At 38.3% G+C, this 26,664-nt stretch overlaps 1 protein-coding gene across 1 annotated transcript in view; it reads left to right on the top strand.

Annotated features, from left to right (window-relative positions):
* Positions 1–26,664, top strand: part of CUBN (cubilin) — a 244,855-nt gene that overhangs the window by 194,566 nt on the left and 23,625 nt on the right. The window contains exons 57-59 of the mRNA XM_024575816.3: positions 3,970–4,170; positions 6,612–6,741; positions 10,392–10,609. Of these exons, the coding sequence (XP_024431584.2) occupies positions 3,970–4,170; positions 6,612–6,741; positions 10,392–10,609 (549 nt within the window). The remainder of the gene's footprint in view (positions 1–3,969; positions 4,171–6,611; positions 6,742–10,391; positions 10,610–26,664) is intronic.

Raw genomic sequence — 26,664 nt, 5'->3', positions numbered from 1 at the left:
TTTAATACTCCAGTGGGGCTATTAGTATCTTCATATGGAATTCTGAGTTTATAATTAAGGTATATAATCTGGCAGTATTCAAACTGTAAATCTGAGTTTAGTCTACTTCTTTTTCGTCCTATGTTTCTAACGTTATATTGTTTCTAACTACATAATAAGGTCATTGAAATTAAGTATTTCACATTTTTAACTTGTAGATTAATGCCCACTTAGGAGCATTTCTCTTCTAGGACTTTCAAAATGGAGGAATTCTTTCAGGATAATTTGATAAATATATCTTGAATTGGTACCTCAAGATTTCTTCAAGCTAGATAGAAACTTAGCTGAGAAGCCAAATACATTCCTAAAATGTCTTAAGATTTAAATTGCAGAGATATTTTCTGATAAAAATATCAATTTTATCTAAGAAAGTACTTAGATCTAAAAAGGGGAGAGAATATTTTAATGTATAGATATGTAAAAAATACAAGTGTGTTCACCAAGGGTCTTCCAGTTTAAAGTGGTAGGTTATCTCCCAGTTAGTTTGGATATAAATGAAAATTTATAGGAAGGACACTGGGTTATCTCATCTCCTCAAAGGAAGGTCTAAAAATAGGAAGGGCAGTAATGGGCTTCCAGAACATGTGGAACAAGAACCCTTCAGAATGCTCTCTCTTTCCCCCTTCTTGTTGCTGCTTTCTATATGACAGCCCCATTTTCTCCAACTGCAGCCTGGCTTCTGTCATGTGTCAGGAGATGGTTGCTGATATTTTCCAAGTTGAACATCTTCGGCTTTTACTACTGACTCCCTCTTGCTAAGTTATAGTCTGAACACAGTGGGTCGACGTAGACTAGGTCCGATATTGTACCTTGGAGTAATCAATTTATCAACAGTGCCCAGGATGGTGGAGTTCTATAAAAAAATAAACAACGATTATGATTATGATAATCCATGCTATATTGATTAGGAATTTCTATGGTATAATTAACAGGAAACTTAGCTCAACCTGATTTACACATAAAAGGTCAATTTGTTGGCTTTACTTCTAAAGACCTCAAAGTTGGGTGTGCCTCAAACCTGCTTGATCTATCATTTTACTTATGTCATTAAATATTCTACTTTTTCTATTCTCCCTCTGTGCTTCCCAGTGTGAGCCTTGCCCTAAGGCCGGTTCCTCTCCTGGCTGCAGGTGGCTGCCCTCACAGCAAGGCTGCGTGCCCCTCAGGCACATCTAGGAAGAGAGAGAGCAGCTGTGCGGTGGCCTGCAGGAGTGGGCTCAGGCCGTCCTGCAACAGTCCGTCATGCTATTGACTCTATTCCAAATTCTGCATCTGATGACCGCATGTTGGTAGCATGAAACTGGCTACGGGGGGATATTTATATCATGGAAATTGGCAAATGCTACAAATCAGAGCTTTTTTTTTTCCCTTAAGAGAATTGATTGTTACATTTACCAGCACACTACTGTCTATTCCAGGTCTTGAAACTTACCCTAGTTGAATTGTCTTAGGTCACACGCCCCCCTTGAAACAAGGTCTATAGCCTGGGGACTTGAAATTATAAAGTAAATGTATATCATACTTTCTTTAATTTATAAGAGTGTTCTGGCAGCAAACAGGTAATCTGATTTCAGAGTCCACCATGTATGCAATTATACAAAATATTGCAGTGTAGTTTTGGCCAGTTCCAATGGGGAATTTATAAGTAGGTAAATTTTGTGTGTGAGAGGGAAGGAAGGGTGTCAGATATATGCTCGTTTTAACATCTGTGTTAAAGAAAAGCATTTTGTCAATGAGAACATGAAAAGTATTCTACATCATTAGTCATCAGAGCAATGTAAATTAAATATCACAATGAGGTTCCACTTTACACACACTGCAATGGCTGAAATTAAAAAGACTGACAACACCAAGTATTGATAAACATGCAGAGCAAGTGGAAGTCTCATACATTCCTGATGAGAATGCATACAGATATAATTACTTGGAAGAATTGATTGGCAGTTACTAACAGAATTAAATACACACCTAATTTATGACCCAGCCATTCCATGCCTAGGTATTTACGTAAGAGAAAGAAAAACATGTTATCATACTGATATCCAGAATGTAAAAGAGCAACTCAACAATAAATGACATACAACCAAATTTAAAAGTGGCAGAATAGACATATTTTTCAAAGAAAATATACACATGGCCAAGTAGCACATGAAAGGCTCTTAGCATAATTAGGGAAATGCAAATCAAAGCCACAGTGAGCTACCACTTCATACCCACAAACATGGCTACAGTAAAAACAGACAATCACAAGGGTGGGGGTTTCTGTGGGAAGTTGAAACCCACATGCATTTCTGGTGGTGCAGGAAAATGGCACCGCCTCTTTTGAAAACAGTTTGATAGATCCTCAAAATATTAAACACAGAGTTGCCATGAGAGTCAGCAGTTCCACTCCTGCCTGTATACCCAAGATTACTGGAAACAGATATCCAACAGAAAACTTTGTACCTGAATGTTCGTAGCCATATTATTCAGAATAGCCAAAAGGTGGAAGCAAATCAGATGTCTATCAGCTGCTGAATGGTTAACGACAATGTGTTCTGTTCGTGCAATGGACCACCGGTCAGCCTTGGAAGTTATGAAGTATTGACACGTGCTACAGCGTGGATGAACTCTAAAACATTATGTTAAGTAAAAGCAGCCAATCACAAAAGGTCTCATGTTATGTGATTCTGTCCATGTGAAAGGTCCAGATTAGACAAATCCATGGAGGCTGAAAGTGGGTTATTTGTCATGGACATAAGGTTTCTCTACTGGGTGATAAAATGTAGGTTTGGGGGAGATGTCAGCTATCTAAAGTTATGGGACTGAGTTGGTAACACCTTCTAGAAACCTGAAAAAGAAACTTACCTTAGAACCAGTAACTTACCTCCTAGAAATTTATTCTCATGAAATAATGAGAAACGTACATAAATACTTATGTATAGAATGTTTGTTGCAGCAGTATTTTTAATCATGAAAAGTGGGAAATAATGTAATTATTAAGCACAGGGGATTACTTGAACATGGTGTGATGCATCTGAATGTTAGAATTTGTTATATGCATTAAATTTGATGTTTTAGAAGAACATTTAATCACATAAAACGCATCTTATTTTATGTCAATAAAAATCAGGTTATGACAGAGCATGTTCAGTATGATCCCAATTAATGTTTTAACAGTATAATTCATATATAAAAGTGATGTCATAAGTTGTGGTAATAAAAGGCTTTGTAATTTTTGTTTATTCTGTTATTTTATTTCTCTTTAGGGTGGGTTGCAATATATATTTATTTATAATTAGGAAACAAAACAACAATATATATTTTACGATCACTAAACTTAAGCTAATAATGTTTGTGTGAACATGTATATCTGTTGTTCAGAAAACATTAAGGACTTTCTAACCGTCTCTCCATCATAGGAGTTCGTTATCTGTACGTAGCTTCATGTTAAACTGGGGTTTTCAACAGCAGCACTGCGGTGGTTCGGGGCCAGGCAACTTGCGCTGTGGCTGCAGGACGGGGCTGCGGGACTGCCTGGAGCACTGCAGCGGGTTCAGCAACACCCCGGGACCCCGCTGCTCAATGCCAGGGGCATGCCCCAGTGTGACAGCCAAAATGTCCAGCAGTTACCGAATGTTTGTGGGAGGCAAAATTCTCCCCAGTTTATATCACTGAATTAAAAAAAAAAATTGATGAAGGAAGAAAATTCTGGGTTATTTCAAAGCGAATTTGTCTATTGTGAAGTTCTACCTGTGTTCACATACCTGTGCTTGTTTTGTATCTAGGATAAACCTCACTTCATCAGGAAACCAAGTTTGACCGAGACTTACCAAAATAGCTCTTGATTCTCATTTCTATTTCTATGTAAAATGCATGAATCTTCAGGAACAGCATTGATTGTTTATATTGCATCTGATTAAAATGCTGGTTGTTTCATGCTTTGTACAGCGCGCTCAGCCATAACGGGAAGCTGTGACGGCGACGGTGTGCGCATCATCAGTGGGCACAGCGCGGCCTCTCCACCTCTTGCTACCGTGTGTGGGGACGAGAGCCTGGCTCCTATTACCGTCTCTGGTCCAGTGCTGCTTAACTTCTACTCCAATTCACACGCCACCGACTTCGGTTTCAAGTTTTCCTATCAGATAGCCTGTGAGTAGCCATGGCGATGTGTGAAATTTCCTTTTCTTCTTAATTTCCATAAGGAGTTCTAATTGTGATTCATAAGTCACCAACTTGAAGATTCAAAGACTTTCAGGGTAAAAATGATCAATTAAGTTCATGGTCTAGAAACATTGAATATTTAGACATTTTTCTTTTTTAAAAAATGTCTGAAAACTCCTCATGAGCTTGGCTAGAACTACCTTTCGAAGATCAAATGGAAGTTTGAGACTTCTTTTGATAATTTAAGTTACACGAGCATTTCTGCCATCTGTAGCTGTGTGTGCTAAGACGACTGAGATGACCTTGGCCTAGGCTATCCAGATGCCTGCTTCATTTTCCCAAGTCATTTTGCTAATGTGATAAACAATATCGTATAACTTTAGAAAAAAACGAAGAGAATATCTTTATGATCTTCTGGTAGGATTTTTCAACAATACATAAAAAGCGTGAGCCTTAAAGGAAAAGGAAAAACTGATGTATTTGACTCCGTTATAATTTGTAGCTTCTCTGTGTCAAAGTCAAAGTGAGAAGACAAGTCACAGGCTGCACAAGGGCCTTTGTAGCAACCAGAACTGTTTCCTTCTTTCACGACAATTCAGTTAACGTTTATTTGTAAGTTATGAAAATATATTTCCCTATTTTGAGTAGCGTTTTCCTCTCCTGCAATAAATCTGGTTAGTTAGTTTGCTGACAGTGTTTTCCCACTTCATTCATCCCAGCTTCCATGAAAGGGGTGCAGAAGTCTTGTAAAACCTTCATTTTCTTTTGTCTTTACTTGACCAAACTCATTTCTAAAAGTAGGAAGTTAAATAATTAACCTCTCAAATAAATGACTGTTCCCGTCCACAGAGAAGACTGCAAATGTTAGTTGTGCATGAAGAAAGGCCTTCACAACTCATTCGTGTGAACTGCCACCTGAGTCCCTGCCCCACTTGTAAAGCGTCTGCCTGTGGCTCTGTGGGTCTGTTGGTGCAACCCGAATAGAACCAAGCAGTGAATGACCCCCAGTTGTCTTGTTGAATAAAGAAAAAGATTGAATTGTTTTACTCTTTTTGTACAACTGTTTTTCTGGAATGTTATATCATTGCTTTATATTCTTTTACTATTCTTTAATCCCTCAGTTTTTAAAATACTGTGTGCAAAGTTCCACATATCCACTAGGAGAGTCTCATTTAAAGAGTGTTGTTGATAAGATTTCAAATCCTGACAAGTTACAAATTTGGGAGTTACTCAGGCTTTGATAAGCTTCCCAAGGCCACGTAATTATGTACAAGATGAAGTGGAGTAATGGCCATACAAATCTGACGTTTAATTCACTGCAGATGTCCACAGGGGTCTGAGCACATGAATACTCAAGGACCTACAGGGAAGGGCTTTCGCTGCAAAGCGGGCTCAGCTGAGGTGAAGTACGTCCATAACTGAATAGCCCGAAATGGCAGCCACAATTTGCTTCTCATTTCTAAGAAATATAAGTGGAACATGTCCACTGATAGTTAATAAACTGTAGAAATGACATCAAATTATACTAACCCCATTCTAATTTTGGAGCCACAAAATAGAATAAATACAAATCTTTCTCACTGCAGTGAGAGGAGGGCACTTTCCAACATTAGGCTGCACAACCTGATTCTCTTTATATGTAGGTCCAAACAGAAATAATAATAATTTTATATTTTTATAATAGGTTTATCATATTGTTATGGTTGTTGTTTTGTTGACTAATGGCCGTAAGTCAGGGCTCTGGGCAGCAGATTGCTGGAGTCAGGCTGGGGAATGGGCTTAGCCTCCTCATGCTTGCTGGGTACCAGTGAGGTAAATCTGGGCAAGTATAGTCCTTACCAGTCTCACATCTGAATGGAAATACAGAGGACCCAGGAGCTATACATTAGAGCCCACAAAGAGTACTAAGCTCAAACGTTCCAAAAATGATGTCCAATACTTCACGTTTTAATAGTCTCTCTTTGACAGAGGAAATTTGAATCTCTGTTACTGAGGATTTCTAGATCGCAGACCTTCCTGGGTTCATATGCCCATAATGTGCCTTGGATTCTGCACACCTTTTCTAAATTTCCAGTCTTCACTGTACCCCCCTAAACCTGTGAATTAAATGTAGAGAAAGGACAGCTACACCCCAACATATGAAATGTTTTCTTTTCTCAGCCATTAATTTGACTCAGACTTATTCTGTTCCAAGATGTGCCTTAAAATACCCTTCTCTGCTTCTACTCCCTTACTGCTCCTCCTTCCACCTCAGTGGGAAAATCAGAATTAATTGTAAACACAATGAAGGGAGCTTTACGTTGCTTTAAGGAAAATAGTTATTATCCCTCATAGAGAGAAAGATACAATGGTAAAGATTATCTCAGAGTTATTTTTCCATGGCGCGAGGACTAATTGTTCTCTGCACATTCCCCTGTCTTCTGTTGCAGCCTGTGGCGGTGCGTTCAACTTCTCCACTGGACTCATCACCAGCCCTGCCTATTCGGTTTCGGACTACCCTAACGACATGTACTGCTGGTACAACATCACTGTTGGAGACAACAGAGTGATTCTGCTCAAGTATGTGAGACAAATTTACCTTCTTAAGAAAACCATTTAGCTGTATTTACAGCAAGGTGTTCCGTAACAACGGTGAGCATTGATTCTCATCAGAGGTATAGAAGACAATGTTAACCTCCTGTGTGGGAAATGGGCCTCCTGCCCTCACACTCGCCAGTAGTGCATGGCTGCGGGGAAACAGGCCCTCCACCTGTTACAATGGCTGTTACAATTTTCCAACATTTTCAAGGGAGCTTCATATAATACGTGCAAAGTTATAAGCCTATCTTGAAATGGAGGGTGTGGGGAGGGAAGAGAAAGCAGTTTCCATTTCTTGGGCACTTATTATACTCACAAAAAATACTCGAACACTTTTTGTAATTCTGTTATTTAATTCTTAAAACTGTCATATAAGGTCTATATTATTAATCTCATTTTATTAATGAGGAAACTGAGTCTCCAGATGGTGAAATAAGTTCCCAAATTGATACATTATTCAATGCGGAGTCAATATCTGAATCCATATCAGATTTCCTCCCAAAACTATGTCTCTAATATTTCCCTGTGCTCTCTCTGAATGGGTAAGTTTTCTAACTACTGAAGAGATTTACTTTTGTGTATCAGAACACTTGTAAATCGGTGCTACACAAGATAGCTGACATCAGTAAAATTCTCCCCTAACCCTACTTACTCCCAAGTCTGATGAAGGAAATGCAGTCTCGAGTTCTCCAGGGTGACAAGTTCCACATAGCTTTCACCTCATGTGGGAGGTTCTAGCTCAGTGGTCCCGTGATACATGGCATGTGGTGGGGAACCCTGAGAATTGGCATAGTTCAGCAATATTTATTCTTTTTACAGAAGCTCAATGGGTTAAGTCCACTTCTACCTACCTCCCCCCTAAAAATCATGAAGTCTCTGCAGTTTACCTCCAGGGGCCTGCCATGCCAAATGGGTTCATGGACTGTAAGACAGGTCTCATCGAGCTTGATTTGGTTCCTGTATCAACAGTATAGACACTAAGGGGTCTATAGGCAGGACCTTGAAGGAAACTGCAGATCTTACCTGGGACTATTGGTAAGGAAGCTGTGCCCTAGAGCCAAAAAGTCCTTTAAGTTCTAGGAACAAAACAAGGTAAACAAAAATTGCCAAACGGCCAGGAGCAGGAGGCCTGTGAAGGGATCACATGCTCAGAAAGGAAGCATAAGGATGGTTCTTGTCACTTGCCATCATATCCCAGTATTTGTTTCTTACATGTGTAGGATTATAGTTGGTGTGTGTGCATATATTTTTTTCCTTTCTGTTTCCTGTCTGGGCCTCACGCTATATGAATGTTCACATCGGTATGTTTGGACAATTATTTATTATACTATTTTTAAGAGCCTACAGTCTATGAAACAGATACTATTCTAGGTGCTGCAGAAGTTGTAGAGATCAGCAAAACATAAATGCTCCTAGCAAGGCTCTCGGTGGACTCCAGCCATAGAAGGTCTTCTGTCAGTGGATTTTCCAGATAGCTTCTGTGTTCTCCTGAGAAAATGATGCCAAACGAAAAGCCAAAATAGCTTTGTTTTCATTTTTTATTTTTGTTTGTATATTTATGGTGTGGAAAATCAATGTGTTGTCTATGGAGAATAAAAATGAATGTAATGTTTGGGAAATTATCTAGCTATTCTTTGGCCCTCATCTTCTTTTACAAGAACATTCAATGTTACAAGTGGTTAAATAACTTTTTCATCTTGTTCTTCCTCCTCAGTTTGAACAAATTTAGCCAATCAAACATTTTTGAAAAAAAAAATTGATTCTTTTTTTTCTTAAAGTTCTTAAAAGGAAGTATTTCAATTGTTAGATATTTTCAAATTACTCTGTATTATGTGTTATTTATTACAACTGCTAGCAAAAAAAATAAACTAAGAAAGCAGAAGAACATAGCAATAAGGACAGGATAACAAATAATTTAAACTTTTTTAAAGTAAGCATAGTAAACACACAATAAAATCCTGAAGAAAACATGTAGGATGGCCTCAGAAACTATGTTATGGACCTGGCCTGTGTGGCTTAGTTGGTTGGAGCATTGTCCTATACACCAGACGTTGTGGGTTTGATTCTCAGTCATGGCACACATCTAGGTTGTGGGTTCGATTCCAATCAGGGCATGTATGGGAAGCAACCGACTGAGGCTTTTCTTTCACCTTGATGTTTCTCTCTTTCTTACTCTCCCTTCCTCTCTCTCTAAAATTAAAAAAAAAATTGATACTATGTTAGGCCATAATAAAAGTTAGAGGTGTATCTGTCAGGATAGGTTATAAGTGGTAACAAGCAGCCCAAAGACACAGTAGTGTAACCCAACAATTTTAGTTCTCACTCGTATGAGCATGTCCAGTGTGACCTGCCTGAGGCTTGGCTCGTAATGGTCACTCAGTGGCTCAGGCTGGTGGAAACTTCATTTCTGCATTTGCGTCCAAGATCATCACTGCAGTGGGCAGGCAATTGTGGCAAACTGAGTAGTAATTTCATAGTATCCTTCCAAAAAGTAGTACCTACCGCTCCCCAGACTTGCTTCAGCCATGGACATGTGGGTCTCAGGACCACATCAAACCTCGGAGTGTGCACAGCAGGGCAAACCTAGCCAGCACCGGAAGGCAGACAGTGGGGCTGTGTGGCGCCGTTCCCAGGACCACCACAGTGATCTTAAATGTGAGTTTCTGCTATGTCCATCATGGAAGATTCAAGAGAATTTAGTTCATTCTTTTCTACCATTGATTTTTAAATTTTAAAATTTATTTTATGAGAAATAACATTTCATATCTCTGATTTTCAAAACAGTAATAATGATCACTTGTTTTGTCTTTTTTTTAAAAAAACATCTGTTATATGCCAGACACCATAGTTTGTTTTTTGCATATCATTGCAGTTAACTTTACTATAAACTCCAACTTTTAAAGAGGAAAACAATGACTATGAGAATGAGGATGGAGCTCTGATTCTAGCACCAGCGTTTCTTCCACTGCATTAGCACCTTCCCATAATAGGTGGTAATACCACTTAATGGCACAAAAATAACAAGAGAACAGAGTAAATGCTATATTTAAAAATTATATTTTATTTATTTATTTAGAAGGGAAGGGAGAGGTGAAGAAAGGGAAAGAAACATCAATGTGAGAGAGAAATGTCGATCTCTTGCCTCCCACAGGTGCCCCAACCAGGGACTGGCCCACAACCCAGGCATGTGCCCTGACCAGGAATTCAACTGGTGACCCTTTGCCTTGCTGGATAATACCCAACCAAGGCATGCTAGCCAGGGCGAAAAGCTATACTGTTAATGAGACTGAAGTGAAAAAATTATATATATCAGTTCAACTTGTCATAACTTAATCTCAAATAGACTTAATATGTCCTTGACTCTAAACTCCTAGATGTCCACATCTAACTCATTTTTATATCCCCAGTGCTTATCACACTTTTCGACATATTGAGGTCACTTAGAAACTATTGGCTAAACTTTTGAATGGATTAGTAAAGTAATATTTTGTTTCCAATATTTCCTATCAAGAAAAGCCTGTATGTTCTGCTTTTAGCCTTTGTTTTTTTGTGGGGAGGGGTCAGGAAATAAAGGTACTATTTAGCGTGAACCCAAGTGGAGAACATCAGTATTAACGAGGTTCATTTCACAGGTTCATTGACTTCCATGTGGTTCCCTCCACCTCCTGCTCCCAAGACTACTTGGCAGTGTATGATGGTTATAACATCAGTGATCCCCTTCTTGGCAAATTCTGTGGTTCCAAGCTTCCGCCAAACGTTAAGAGCAGCAATAACAGTATGCTTCTGGTGTTCAACACAGATTCATTTCAAACAGCAAGAGGTTGGAAGGTATCTTTCAGGCAGACATTGGGTAAGAATTTTGGACATGTAAATCTATTTTTCATGACTCTTACTTCTTGCTTTATTTAATTTTTTTTTCACCTGGCTAAAGTTGCTTTTCACTGTAGGTTTAGAGGAATATGTCACGTGAAGTTGTGGGTTTTTTAATTATGTATAATATATTCCGGGTTTCTTTTTTTTTAAATCACTCAACAAATGTACTTCTCTAGTATGCTAAGGTAAAGTCTGTCTATACAACCATCTCAAGTGAGACCTGAGCCTTAGTTCATCACCCATGGAAATGGTAGAAGTTGAGCCTGAAGGCAGTGCAGGGCCAGATTACGAAAGGAAGTCCTGTGTTGACTTTATCCTTAAAATGGTAAGGACTGAACGGCCAGATGACTCCTGGGAAGGGCATAGTGGTACCAGTGTGGAAAAAGTCTCAGGGGGCCTTATGACCTGAGAAGGAAGAAGCTTATCATAGAATTCCAGATGGGAAATGTTGAAGGTTCAAACTAACGCAGCGCACATGGGAACAGGAGAGAGGGCAGAGATCACAGGGGTACTCAGAAGATACGCTGGACAAGCAGCATTTGGAACTTGATATATGACACAAGGACATGCCCTGTTGATGACTTTTTATGAGTAACTTGTTGGGTAGTGGTGCCTTAGGACACTAAGATTTAGTTTGGAGCATTTAGGGTTGGAAGGCCCATGAGATACCTAAATTAAAAGGTATAGGAAGAAGTTGAAGCTTGAGAAACAATTTGGGCTGGAAATAATGATCCAGGCACTATCTAGAGGTAAAAGGAAAAGCTAAATGTGAGGATAAATCAAAAATAGCACCTCAGTTTAGCCCCACTGCATGTGAGAAATAATATCTGTATAAAATTAACAAAGGACTTTAAATCATATCAGGTAGTTTAAACAATCCTCTGTTTATCTATACTCATAGCATTGGTGGCACAATCCAAGATAATTCATATTTGACTCTGGAAAACATTTGGATGCTTCCATTTGAATAGAGGTGTGATTAGTGTTCTGAAAATGAACAGCTCCCCAAACAAATCATGTATTCTGTGAAGTCTCAGCGAAGCTTGGGAAATTTACTACCAAAAGAATACTGACTTATTGTTCAAACTCTTTATTTCTCTTTACCACATGCTGTGGATAACCCTCATCCCTCTGATTCAAAGCAGAGCTTACCTTCAACTTCTGTGCTCCTAGAGTGATTTGTGTGTGTGTGCATTTCTTCAGGGAAGCAATTAGACATTGTGTTTTAAGGCTTCACAGTAAGCCACAGTCATCATGACAAATTGTACCTGTGAAAATCGCGTTCACCGCCTACCCTACTTGGCTCTAACAATGATAACTTGGAAGCAAGTCTCAGGGGCAGAGAGTAGTTCCTTAATAGCACCACCTAAGTGAAGTGGTGTTTGTACAAAATGCAGGAGGCTGTTTTGAAAGAAAAATGAATTTTCACTTGGCGATTGTTTTTGTGCAAAAAAACTCGTATACTCTTGCCTTTAGCACAGATTTAGAATCAAACCGCATATATTTGCATTTGCTCTTGTTACGTGCTTTCAAGTTGTTTTCTTCTCCCTCCTATTTGCTCACATGACCATTGAAGAAATAGTCTTAAGCACCCCACACAGTTGTCATCTGCATGAGGCTTGCCAAGTTAGCCAGTGTTCTCCAGCCTCATTAAGTCACTCTGTTTTTCTGGGCAACAAAAAAGATACTTTTGGAATTATTGTGATTTTTACTGGACTGAAGCGGCACAGGAAGAAAAATCTTACACTGTCAGAGGTGCCGTTCATCCATGAGCCCTGGACACTTTCAGTCAATTACCATTTCCCTGTGGTCACAGTCAGAGAAAAGGTTCAAGTGTAGAGAGCAGAGGTGGAGTCTCGCTACTTACCAGCATTGAAACTCAGCGCTGAAACTCACGATGGTGACTTTGACCTCTTTTTCATCTTTACACGCCATCAGCTCCTTGGAAATATTTGGGTAATTCTAAGTAATTTTTAATAATAATTTTTTATTGAAAAGTTAAAAGTTATAATTTTGAATTGTATGGTGTCACAAAGCTTTCAAGGCCACACAAATGAATTAGACAATCACTCTGCTTAACTCTAATCTTATTTTGTTTGTTTTTTGTTGTTTGTGGTGAGGAAAAAGGGAGGGAGAATAAGAGGAGAGTGAATTCTAGAATTTACGGAATCTTTTAGTTAGCGATCGGGATAAAAACTTAGACTTGGCTAACAGGACGCCCTTCACGCCCATCTCATCCACTTAAAACTGCCCTGTGTTTCCTGCAGAGGGGAAAGCGACCTTGTGGAACGAACAGTGGATTTTTGTATCCAATGCTGTCAGGTCAGCCCGGAAAACAGTATCTTCACAGTGTACATAATTAATGTAAAGAGGAGACCGTTTTAATCTCAGTTCATCTTGATTAAAACACTAGAGTTTTGCTATTTAGATTATGCACTAGACGATTAGAAACAGTAGCTTTAATTTCTCAGAAATCAGTAAAGAGCCAGCTCACATAATTGTGTGATTATTAGGTAAATGTCTCCTCATGTGTGTGTTCTATTTGCATTGCTACTGGGTCTAAACACATTTTGTGGAAATGTCTCCTAGTTTGTTATTAATTACTAAGTATGCAGTGAAATTAGGTCTTACTCTTTCACAGAACTGCAGCTGCTAGGGGCCCACCTGGTGGGATACCAGTGCGGGAAAAGCAAAGCAGGCACTTCACAGGAGCTGGCGTCTCACTGTAACAGAAATCTGTCTTCCCCTTTCCCGCTGCACCCCGACACCACAGGAATAATGGATCACAGATGACTGACAACCAGCAAAGTGATCATACTGGGCCTTGGGGATCTGTGAAACCCTGGAATTATCTGCAGATCTGAGCATTTTTCTCCAGGGACTGCATAGCTTTCCTCTGATTGTCAGTGGTGTCTATAATCCCATCGAGTTTAAAAGTCATCGGTCTTGTGGATTTGGAGAAAGTGGGCGTGCTCCACAGTGCAGAATCGACACAAGTATTCTTCATTCATTCTTTTAACTTCTGCTAGTTGAGTTTCTGCCCCTCCTTTACCACCAGGGTCTGCTTTGATCGTGACCTTGCTCACCTGCATCACTCGTGAAGCATTTCAGACTTGTGCACATGTTTTTAAACCAGCAAAGCCCCCACATCCCTTTACTGCACTGGTACATGACCAAGGGCTGCTCAGGCAGTGTAATCGCGACATGCTCACCACCTTACACACCAAACTTGTAGATACAGGATTAGGCTGAGGATTTACAGTACATTTATTTACTGTGCAGCACCACAGTCATTTCATTTGCTTCTAAAGCAATGTTTTCTATAACACTTTGGCAAAATGTCAAGGTCCAAAATGGAACTCAGCCCAATTAGGTATGATGTTCATAGATACTTGGGTCAGTGAATTGCCAAGGAGAGTATGAAGACCCCTTCAGGATGACATGTCCTAGAAGGACAAAGCATTGCCCTGGAGAAGATGACAATATTAGGGACAAGGGGGCATCAGTGACAAGAGGTTCATATCATCTAAAGCTGTGAATTCTGGACACATGACTAACATTCCTGGCCCCCTGTTGCCCACGGTCCACCTTCTGAGGATGAAGGCCACTGTCTGTCCTCCTCTCTCCCGAGTATGTGTCATACAGAGGATGAGTCAGCTGACATCAGGTCAGACTCACAGACCTCTGCTGTGAAAGAAAGGCAAAAATGCCAAAGTGCATGTTTAACAAGGACAAAGTGAATCACGACCCACAAGATGGGAACACGCCCAGAGGGCAAGAGCTGTGCACTAGGAAGTAGGTGGCTGAACTCCACTTGCTTCATCACGTCCTTGCCTGGTGAGATGCTTTAGAAAAGTCCCATAATAGACCCGAGCTCAATTTTATCCGCTAAAAAGAACAGTGTGAAGTATTACCCCTTTCTCTATCTTTTAAGAATATGATAGGGATAAAGTAGACAATTCCTGCAAAGTACCATACATGTCAAAGAGAAAGACTTTGTATTAGAAAGTAATATTGAAGTTCTGGCTTTCTACAGGGCTTCCTGGCCCACACCACCTCATCTCTGAAGTGGGGCAGCGGGTGACAGGTCATTATTATCAACAGGACGACTTCATGGTACAGTGACTTCTGGTTCTTACTCATTTTGTAATGAAATCTAACCAGCATACCCGAAGGTACATTTTATCATTTAAATCTGAAATCAAAAGCTAAATTCCAATTAAATTCTAAGGCCCTGCAGAGGCCTAGCACGTAACTGTCACTTCAACAGTATTGGCTGCTGAACAAATTAAAGGATAACAGAATAAATTATACCTACTTTATAATTAAATTATAGTATACATAATATATATAACATGTTATATATTATATCTAAATTTACTTCACTTTCAAAATGCAACTATGGTTCATAGAGTTCAGCTATTCCTTGGTGCAGTAAATTGGACCACTTCTGCTCTTAGAGATTTAGGATCACGGGATCAGATCAACATTTGGGTCCTGTACGTCTGGTCCCCGGTTTTCACCTGCTGCCTGAACATCTGGAAAATGTCTCTCAAATGTGCTAAGGGAAAACATGTGCCACTGCGGGATGAAGTTGAGGGAGTTGAACAAGGGTTTACTTGTGAGAGGGAATCAAAAGGAGGGAAAGGGAGACAAGAGAGAGCTGAGGAGACTGGGGCCCCAGTGATGGGAAATACAGTCACAGGAAATGGAGAAAAATATAACAATGTGTTAAATTCCCTTTGGCTTCTAGTTGTTTTTAAGTCTCAGTGTTGGTGTTACGCTTGGACCTTGAGAGGCATTCTAAAATTCCGAGGCAGAACAATGAAAGAATAAACTTAAAAATATTCAATGGCACTAAATATCAATGTGTATATGTCTCTACGCACTTCTCAGCAGCCTTATGTAAGTTGCCAAACCACATTACTTTGAAAAGTGCAAGTGCAATAGATAGTTGAATTATAGCTTGGGTAATTGTGTAAGTCACCGCTCACATAGCTCTGAGCTTAGCAATAATGGGGGCATTACTTGAAAGCAACGTTGTCTATTCTCTTTACATCATTTTCTCCCTCTGATAAAGTCTGACAATGAGATGAGCTGAAATTGTAAACCCATTTGCAGAAAACTAGACTAGGCTTATTTCAGCCCTTCTTAAGTCTTGTAACTTTCACTGATAATTGGGCTTCTCTTGGGAGCTGATTCCAAAGATAAGGTTATCTGCAGTTCACTCTCTGTGTGTTGTTACTGAAAAGGGATTTTTGCTGAGCTGAGAATGTAGAAATACCATGAAGAAACTAACACATGCTTAGTTCACCAAAACCTTACAAAAGCAAGTGGATGGGAGTAAAATTTGACATCAGCAAAAAAAAAAAAAAAGGTTTTTATTAACATATATCCCAGCATCAGGGTCTGTGGCGCCCCCAACCCTGACCCCCCACACATGGAAAGGGCCAGATTGCTGACCCTGGTCTTGAATGGGTGACTGTTGCAAGATAAAACTAGTTGGTATGGTGGAGACCAAGCTGAGTGATAGAAGTGACTTAATGGTAAATTATAAGATAACACTTTGAAAAATATTCAGGTAAACAGGAGCTGGGAAACAATTATTCTTTATACTTTAAGCCACAGGCCTCCTTAAAATGTAACCCAGTTTTATCTCAGATAATTGGATGTTTGGGGTTAAATTTTTTGTAACCATAGATTCTCTATAATGATCATTATTCTTACTCAGCTTGGCCTGGCTTTGCTGTAGTGTTCCCAGGAGCATACAAGCGAAGCACATCTGATTAGCAGTAAACATTTAAAAAATTCTTTGGCTGTGAATCAATTGTTTAGAAACAAAACATTATTAGGACTACAGACTGTATTCTTGTCTTCATTCTGATACACGAAAACATCTGTTAACTTGGTGCGGTAGCTCCACGTTCTTCTCACTCTCAAGAGAAGATTTGTCACAAAGTCCCAGGGATAGTGATAACGACCCCCTGTCATTGAGCATCCACACCAGGCACTTCACATAGGTCATCTCATCTAGCCCTTAGACAGGAAATAAGAAGTAAAGAGATTAAATTGTACACAGGCCAGGGTTCCTAAGAGGTAAAGCCAAGCTTTGGACCAGGTAGCACTGTCTCCCCAGTTCATTGGTTTCCTAATCAGCCCAGCTCACCGCTGTGGCCATCAACGGATTAACCCAGGGACACAGGGAGATTCTAGGGGAATTTTCTGAGAGGCAAGTCATTTCTTTTCTTACTTGTTTGGGTAGGTAGAGCTGCTTTTCTCCACTTTTATCTTCTCATTTGACATTGCCTGCTCTCTCGTAAGGGCATTTAGATTTGTACCTAGTCCCATATTTGGTAATATCCTATTGTATCTAAATATCTCACATAATACAGTAGTCACTCTTTCCTCCTTTCCACAAAGAAACATATCATATATATTTAATAAAGTATATTATTTATAAGTACTAGAACATAGTATATTTATAACATTTATATACTATAATTCTGTATTATAAATAGTCATATACTATATAATGTTTACATTATATAAACTTATTATATAATATATACATTATATTATATTTATAATATAACCCTAACATAATATACATATATAATATATTTTATAATACAGAAATTTCAGTAATGATAGTATTTATATTATAAATAATATTTATATTTACAAATAATATATTTATATATGTACTATATATGTATTTTATAATATAATGTATATTATATATATGCAGCAAAGCCAAATATCTTTCTGATGTTGACAGACAAATGTCACATGTCTTCTTGGCTTTGCATGGCATAATGGTAAATAATTAACACAGTTATGTGAAGTGTAATTGAATTGGAATATAACAGTAATAAATCTCTGTATAACAGAAGAACTCTAGCCCCAAATGATGGCCTCCGGTGTAGTAAAATTCCTTCCCACAGGATTTTAATAAAATGAAGGAATTTGGACACTTATTTTTATGATTGGTATTCTTATCATATAGTTTAACTTACAAATTGGGGAACTAAGTTGCAAAGAAATTAAATGACTTGCCGAGGCCCTTCAGTAAGTCTTGAGAGGAACTGGGAACATAATCCCTGTGTCAGTTGAAGGATACTGCCACCCTAGTAGTAAAGGTTGAAATAGCCATAGAACCATGCACAACCTCATATATCAACAAGGACAATAGAACGATTCCTTGCTCTAATTATTATTAAAAAGCTATTGGATGCTTGGCCTGACTTCATGAATTCCACATCTTTTTTATTGTAACCTATTTTACGACGACTGAGTAGCACATTGCTATTTTTCCTCATCTCTCAAAACAGTACATTTTCAAAATTTTGATAACTTGGTTTTGCTATTGCTAATGTCAAGTAAATAGTGTTTTACTTTTTAAAAATAGTGTTGCTGCACACTAATGTGTCCTGAATTTTATAAATTATTAAATTTGCTCTGCCTGCTAAAATCTAATACTCAGAGATTAAATTTTCTTAAGTAACAGACCTCTAATATCATTTATCATTGCAAATTTTTAGCTAGAGAAGCATTTTCTACTGAAAACCTACCTCTTAGGCAGCATTTTAAATCTTTTGATGACACTTTTATTGTTGTTCTGCTCACTGTTTTTTCACAATCAAATATGACACAAAAGGCAACTAAACTAGCTTTAAAAACAGGTTGATACATAGAACCAAAAAGTCATTTGTTTAAAAAATTATGTATATTTACATACACTCATACACATGCACATAATGTTTATAATACAGTAACAGCTTTATACATTAAGAAATATATTTGATTTAAAAATTTCCCTTATAAACTTATACTAGAAAGCAAAGATCCATCTAATAAGAACTATTTATATTTTCTGTTTATTCCTTTCTTGCTTGTTCAATAATAGTCACCAGTTACTTTTTATGCAGGCAATGAGCTTTTCCCTGTTTTTGAGACGTTTACTTAAGTAGAATGGTCAGCAAATAATTGTAAATTTGGTGTGGTAAGTGCTTTTTAACAACAAAGAAAGGCTGGGTGATACTTTGGTACATAGTAGAGGATGCGGGATTGTTCGAGAAAGCAGCACAGAGATCATGAGCCCCGAATTTATATTGGGTAATTGGTATGAATGCAAGCTCTGGAGCCGGACTTCCTGGGCTCAAACCCAGTTCTTATACATCCCCCCAAGTTTGACCTCAGACAAATCACCTGTCCTTTGTCTTGATTTTCTCTGCTGTGAAATGAGCACAGTAATAGTAACTACTTTACAGGGCTGTTGTGAAGATTAAACTAAACTAAACATTCTCTGGCTCTCATTTGGCGTGCAAAAAATTTTAGCTACATAGAGTATTAACTTGGAAGGGTGAGAAGGCCTTCACTGGGAAAGAGGCATTCTGTAGGGAAAATAAAGCAGGCACAAAGTTACAGATACTTTGCATTTCAAAGGCTACAGACAGACCTGCACGTTGTTCCGTGCTGCTTCCGGGTATAAGGTGGGCAACAACAGACTCTGAGAAAGGAGAGAGAAGCAGGGCTAGAGGTGGAGGCTCTGCTTTGGCAAAGTGGAGCTATTGATTGTCATTAGCTGAAGAGCACCATGACCTAATTAGATTTGTTTTAGAAAGCACATTCTTGCACGTGTGAGGATGATGATTTGAAGTAGGGGCAGCAATTTTAGGCAGAAAAAAGGAAGTATTGCAATAGGTAAGCAGGGGGTGATGACAGCAGTGGCGATTTGAAAAACGAGAAGGGGATCGAAAAGGAGAAATTCTGAGTATGTGGAGTCAAGAGGACACGACTGGATTTGGACAAGGTAGTGAGGGGACAGGAGAAAATGATGATCCTAAGGTTTCTGGACAATATGCCACTACCAAATATAAAGTTAATAGAAAAGGACCAGATTTTGTAGGAAAACTAATAATTTTTTTTTTTCGGTATGGAGAATTGGGTGCCTTTAGGATATCCAGCTAGTGTAAGGTAATCCGACGTGAGAGTTAGAAAGAAGCTCAGTAGGAAGGTCTGGGCTGGAGGTTTTGTCCTTGTCCACACGGCACATATACATTAACAATTATTGTATCTTCCCAATGAATTAGCTCGTATCATCCTGCAGCTTCCTTTTGTAATGCTTCTCGCCTTATTGCCTACTTGCTCAGACATAGTACAGCTTCCCAAGCTTTTTTTCAGTTTATGTTGGCTTAGTATATTGTTAACCCCTTCTCTGTCAACTTTTCCCTATCTCAAAAATATATTTGTATTTTGTTTTGTTTTATCTTTCAATTGAAGAATTTAATGTGCTTATATAGAACAAAATTACAAACATTATTGGATTTAAACAGACCATTTGTATTACATGGATACTTTTTGTCCTACTTGTTCTTATGGTTTTTTTACCTGTTGTGTCTTGCATTTTGGAATTGATCAGTTTTTGTTACTCTTTAAAAATCATTACTTATATATTGTTTTACTCTCCTTTTGGTTGTTATGTTAGAAATTACAATATTCACTCTTGACTCATTAGAATCTAACTTAAAACTAGTTTTCACTACTTCATGATAAATGCAAGGACCTTAAAACCTTAAATTCATTTACCCACTTCCTGTTTGGTGCTACAGTGTTAATTATATTAATTCTATGTATATTTTTCCCAATTGAGCATTTTCATTGTTTTATGTAATTAGTAATTATATATACTTACCATTGTTGGTTTTTGCTTCCTGAATTTCTATGCTTCCATATGGGATCAATTTCATTCTTTTAGAACTCCCTTTAGTGTTTTTTCATTTATTGCAAAACTCCTGGTTGCATTTTTTGGTTGTTTTTCTGAAAAAGGCTTTATTTTGCCTTCAGTTTTGTGGGATTTCTTTTTCTGAATGTAGAATTTTAGTTTGGCACTTACTTTATTCCTCACTTTAAGATGCTATTCCATGTCATCTGGATTCTATCATTTTGATTACGAAGTCACCAAAAAGTACTTTCTGTGCTATCCGGACTTTGGGACCTCCCAGCCCTGTCACCCCACTCTAGAGCGCCTGTTCTACACTGAGCTCTCACTGTGTGTGTGTGTGTGCGTGTGCACACGTGTGAACGTGTGTGTGGGTTACTTTGGCCAGAGTTACCGGATGGTTTTCATTTGCATTTCCTTAATGGTGAGCAATTGTCATGTGCTTTTGTCATGTGTAAATCTTTGCTGAAATACCTTTTTATATCTTTTGCCTATTTTCTAGTTGGATTTTTTGTTTTTTCACTATTGGGTTTTGAGAATTCTTTATGTATTCTGAAATAGTAGTTTTATGTGGTTTACAAATATTTTCTCCCAATTCATAGCTTATCTTTTCATCCTCTTAACATGCCCTTTCTTAGCACAAAAGTTTTTAATTTTGATAAAGCCCAGTTTACACACACGCACTCACATACACACAATGCTTTTGGTGTCAATGGTAAGAATTCTTTGACTATCCTGAGGCATTAAAGATTTTCTGCTCTGATTTCATGTGATAGTTTAGTTTCATGGTTTATATTTTTCATTTTCTGTCTATGATCCATTTGAAGTAATTTTTGTTTAATGTCTGAGATTTAGATTGAAGTTAATTTTCTTTTGCCTTATAAACTGATTCCCCTACTTTATTCTTCTGTGTCAGGATTGTTTTAGCTACTCAAAGGCCCATGCCTTTCCATCAAAACTTTATGTAAACTTTTTTATGTTGATAGAAAAATCTTGCTGAGGTTTTGCTAGGAGTTGCATTGTACCTAGTCATCAATTTGGTAATAATAGTCATTTTTACTATGTTGAGTTTTCCAATCCTTGAACACATATATCTCTTCATTTCTTTAGATCTCTGATTTCTTTTATCATTTTGTAATTTTTAGTACATGGACCCCATACATGTTTCATTCTGTATACCTAAGTATAACCCTTTCTTTGGAGTAATTGAATGCTTAATTTTGGTTTCCATATGTTGTTAGTATATATAAATGTGAATGATTTTTTTGTGTATTGTTCTAGCCAATGTTTTTGCTGAATTCACTATAAGTGTTCTAGCAATTTCTGTGCAAATTCCTTGGGATTTTTACATCTATAAACAGTGGCAATTTCACTTTTTCCTCTCCAGTGTGTATACTGTTTTCCTTGCCAAGTACACTGGCAGGAATTTTCAGTACTATGCAAAGTAACAGTTGTGAGAAACAAATATTCTTGCCTTGTTTCTAATCTTGGAAGAAAAGCATTTAGTTTTTCCCGATTAAGTATCATGTTAGCTGTGGAACCTTATGTAGATACTCTTTGTCGAGTTGAGAAGATTCCTTTATTCCTGGTTTGATGGATGTTTTTATCATGAGCATGTGTTGGATCTCGTCAAATCCTTTTATCTGCACCAGTTGGTATGATCATGTCATTTTCCTTAGTAAATCATTTTTTAAATTTCAAAGTTGGCAAGAATAATTCTCATGACACATACTTATGGTGTTTTCTATAATACCCAAATAATGCAAAATAAATTAAAATTAATAAAATTATCATTATCCTAAGTTTTTTTATACACTGCATTACTCTTTTCCTCATGACCCTAGCTACTGATTAGCTGCTGAAATTATTTTTCTTTTAGTAAATTACCTTTCTTTTAGTAACTTAGTTTTATGCAGCCCAAATATTACCAGACTAAATGCTTCTAAAGGGAGGGGAGGGAGGGAGAGAAACATTGATGTGAGAGAGAACCATTGATTGGTTGCCTCCCATAGCCACCCACACTGGGGATCGAACCCCCAACCTTTTGATTTTGGGACAACAAACAACTGAGCCAAATTGCCCAGGGTAATTCAATGTACTTTTAGAGAAAAAGACAAAACGGGTTCATCTGGAACCTAGTTGAATTTTTAAAATGAGTTCAACCGCTTTAGGGCAGTTGTATACTGCAGCTTTGAAAATGATAAGCTCTCTTGGTTCACCCCCATTTCTCTAAGGCAATAGCTTTAAATGCTTTTATGTCCTGTGCAAAACTGAGCTTCCTTCAACTCTCATCTACAGCTGCAGCTGGCTCACTGGGGAACAGGAAAATGCCTTAAGTCAGGCCAGTCTTTATCATAGGTATGTCGGCCGCCTACCGTTTGTCCAAGCAGTAGTTATCTAGAGGTGGATAAAGATGCTGTCCAGATGACTTCCTCACAATACCAGCCACGTGTTGTGTCCACCACAAAAATGCCAGTTCTCAAGTTAATTATTTAGAATTGTATCTGACTCCACAAAGTCTTGCAGATGTTTTTTTCACTTAGTAATATAGCTATTTCTTACCTTATCAGATTTATCCTGGCTGAAGCTTCACTCTGAAGTTTAATCATTGGAGAGAAGTAATTTTAGGATTCAGTTACTGATTTTTAATTACATAGTTCTTGACCCAGATCTCACTGCTTACTATGGGTTTATATTTCCAATATTTTTGTAGCCAAACACCTTCTTTCTCTGGAGAAATAGCTCTTCTGTCAGAAGTGCTTCCAAGTTGGCGAGGAAGGTTAGAGTGACATGACAGAGGGCTTCTGCCGTGCCTGGACTGGCGAGGGAAGGAGGTGCTGATGGGCGGGAGTTCACAAGGCGGCAGGAAACTGGGTAGTAACAAGGAAGATGATGGATTTATGGTGCTGAGCCACAGGACAAGGTTAAGGTCTAATACTAGTTTTTGCAAAGAATTTTATAATACCAGTATATTTATCAGTAAATATATATTATTTTCTTATGTAGGAAACTTTCATAGTCAAAGTTCCCCTATTCTACTCAACTATTGTCAAAATACAGCAATAGTAATGCAGTAATAATACTTTTTTGGGGAAAACCCTTCTTTTGATAATGTTCATCTTTATGTTTTCCAAAGACACACTTATATTCACATTTTGCCATAGGGTGAACAAAAGCACAGAGCATTTGTACTTTATATGTTTAAATATTAAAATGAGGAAATATACAGAATAATATTGAATGTGAACTATAATTGAAAATTTTTAAAAGAGTGGGGGGATCGGGGCACGTATAATAATCTCCTGTACCATACAAACATCAAAGGTGTTTCGTCATATGTTACTTTACTCATGTTACTCATATCTTTACTTCAATCTGGATTATTCACTCATATAATATTAAATTTGCTCATCATCATATAAATATGAATTATATAATTCGTATAGTGTTTTATTTAATATTTTGACTATTTTGGAAAGGATTGTCTGTGATGTGAGTTTTTCATTTTTTAAGTTTGTGTGTATATTTTAAGAAGTAAGCGATGTGCTTTATTGCAGTTTGATAACTCAAGCTATTTATTAGTCAGCTATTACCACAATAATGGCACATAACAAACCATCCAAATTTTAGTGGTCTGCACCTGCAGCATTTATTTTTGTCATGTGCGTGTCTGCAGACTGGTGTGCCTGCAGGTTAACTGCCCTTGGCTCTAGACTTCAGGCTGGGTTCACGTGGGCTCCACTTCCACTCTCTCTTTTACCGGCAGTCACCTGCAGCATGAGCGCTGGGGGAAGCACGGGAACACAGAAGGCCACACAAAAGCAGAAGCCCATGTCAGGCCTCTTTTCACTTCATGAGCACTAATATTCCAATGTCTAAAGCAAGTCATATGGCCAAGCCTAACATCAGGTGGACAGAACAATATGTTCTGTCCATTCTAGCGTACTTCAAAGAGAGAAACTGAAGACAGAGCGGGTGGAGAATTAAGAATCATCCTACCTACCTCTCAGTCTGTGCCAACACATGCCAACGACGTCTGGGTGCTTGCTCTGGGGCCCCCCGGAGGAAGGGCCTTTCTGTCTTAGGACATTATTGTTAGCAATAGTAGTGGTGGCGGTTTTGTATAATAAGTGTGTTTAATGGCACTTACTGTGCCCAGCTACAGTTTTCATTCTGCCCTTATCAACTTATTAGTAACAATTAATAAACAAGCAGTGATAAAATATATAGCTTGAAGTTTTAAAAATAGCACTCAGTTTTCTGGAGCTGACGCATTAATAGAATAAAGTTAAGCAGCCCCATTTTCTGGTAGACAAACCTCCGAGGGGCAAACCTCTTCCTTGCCCCTTGCTGCCCCCCGCCCAGGCCAGGACAATGCCTTCCTACCTGCTGTCATCTGCGACAGTCCCATACTACCGGGTACAATTTTAGATCAGACTTGACTAGAAAGTGCTTTCTGACCCTACCACTCCCCTGATCAAAAATCTTTCAAGTGGACCCCACTGTCCACAGACTAAAGTCTAAATGCCAAGTTCTCCGCTCTGACATTGAGGCCCTCTATGGAACAGACCATGCTATTTCCCGGTCTTACTCCTCATTATTCTCTTTCAAGTCTCTATTGTTTTCACAGGCAGAATTATGGTTTCCTGTGCACACAGTGGAAATTCTCATCAATTTAACATTTGGTTATGAGGTTCTGTCAGCCTGCAATTGCCAGTACCAACCCCATCTCTACATGGTCTTGTCCTATTTATCCTTCAAGACCCAGATCACAAGTCACCTCCTCCTTGAACATTCTAGATCCTCATAGCCTGAAGTAACCTCCCCCTTCTTACAAAACTCATAAGATTTCCCTGCCTCTTTCCTGGCGCCTGTCAGTTTCTACATTGTACTGTCATCATTTATGTTCTACTATTCATCTTTTCCCCACTAATATGCAATACTAAATATATTTCCTTGAATGTTAAAACAGTATTTATTGAATAAATAAATACATTTGTTAATTAATTAATACCTTAATTGTTCTTCCCTGCTCTGCATGTTAATAAGCTCTTAAGTGGTTTCCTTAAGTGACAATTAGTTGATACTGAGTAAAAGCTGTGCAAACTCCAGTTCCTGTTTTTACTTTGCAGGCCTGTTTAATATGAAAAGAACTATTAGAGTTAAGTCATGAAGCACTGTGCATGGCTTTGGTTTCAGAATAATTTCATCCTAAATACCATATATGGAAATATCAGAACATGGGCCTTTGGAAGCATTTCAGTTCCAGGAAACAGCTGTGCAAATAATCTGTAGTTTGCCCTGACTGAGAAGCAGCGGACGAGACAGTCTGACCTACTGGATAATGCGTCTCTCCTGAAAACCACTGCCAGGGGTGCCCTGTGTGGTTGAGGAGGACTGTTGTCCTGCGTGTTTCTGGCCCAGCTCGGAGTCCAAAATCGTAGTGCCCCCCAGTGTTGCAAGCAGCTCTTCCACTTTTAAGAGCTGAGTAAATGGAATGAGAAAAATAGGGAAGACCAATTTTAGCGCAATTTAACTTTGAAAGTAGTAATGATCTACACTTGTGTGGAGTGCAAGCTTTGTGAGCATAACTTTGAGCAGCTATGTAGTCCCTAGTCCTCTTCGGGCTATTTTGAGTCTAATTCACCCTCATTCTTTCTTTTGAAATTGTCCATAGTTTTTCTTCCTTTTATATTCTTCTTATATCATTTCTGAGGTATTGGCTTAGGCTGTGGAGTGAATGAGGCTAAATTCAATGTTCTGAGATTTTTCCATATTTTTTTCAGAGTGGATCATTTAGTTATCTCAGGGGTGTGTTTTAATCTCTCTCTTTTTATTCTGAATTTAAAAATTTTTATTTCGAAGTAGATTTTTTTTTCAATAGAGGTCTTCTTTAGCTTACCTTTCTTCTTGGAAAAGAAACAATTACATATAGAGTGTGGTTTAATATAAACTGGACCATAGTGTTAAATGCCTCTCAGCCTCTTTCTGACAGATTATTTAAATAAATGGTTTGTTGGGAGCCAATTTTATTGGCATGCTGGGTAAATCTTCACAAATTTAATTTGCAACTCGATAGTGTTCATAAAAGCAGAACATAAAAGTAAAACATGTTCACAGTTGCCACCAGTTTATTATGCAGAACACTATCTTCTATAAAATTAGATTTTTTTGAGGCTGGAGAAATCATTAATACATCACCTCAGCAGGTCTAAAAATGCACACAGAATCAGTCTGGTCACCTGCTTTTCTAAGCAACTGTGTGCAAGTGACAAGAAGCGAGTTGAGGGGTTGGTGCAAGGAGCGGAGAG

This window comes from Desmodus rotundus, chromosome 4 (genome assembly GCF_022682495.2).
Source record: "Desmodus rotundus isolate HL8 chromosome 4, HLdesRot8A.1, whole genome shotgun sequence".
Taxonomy (NCBI): domain Eukaryota; kingdom Metazoa; phylum Chordata; class Mammalia; order Chiroptera; family Phyllostomidae; genus Desmodus; species Desmodus rotundus.
Note: the sequence above shows the minus strand (reverse complement) of the source record. Positions and strands in the feature narration are given on the sequence as shown.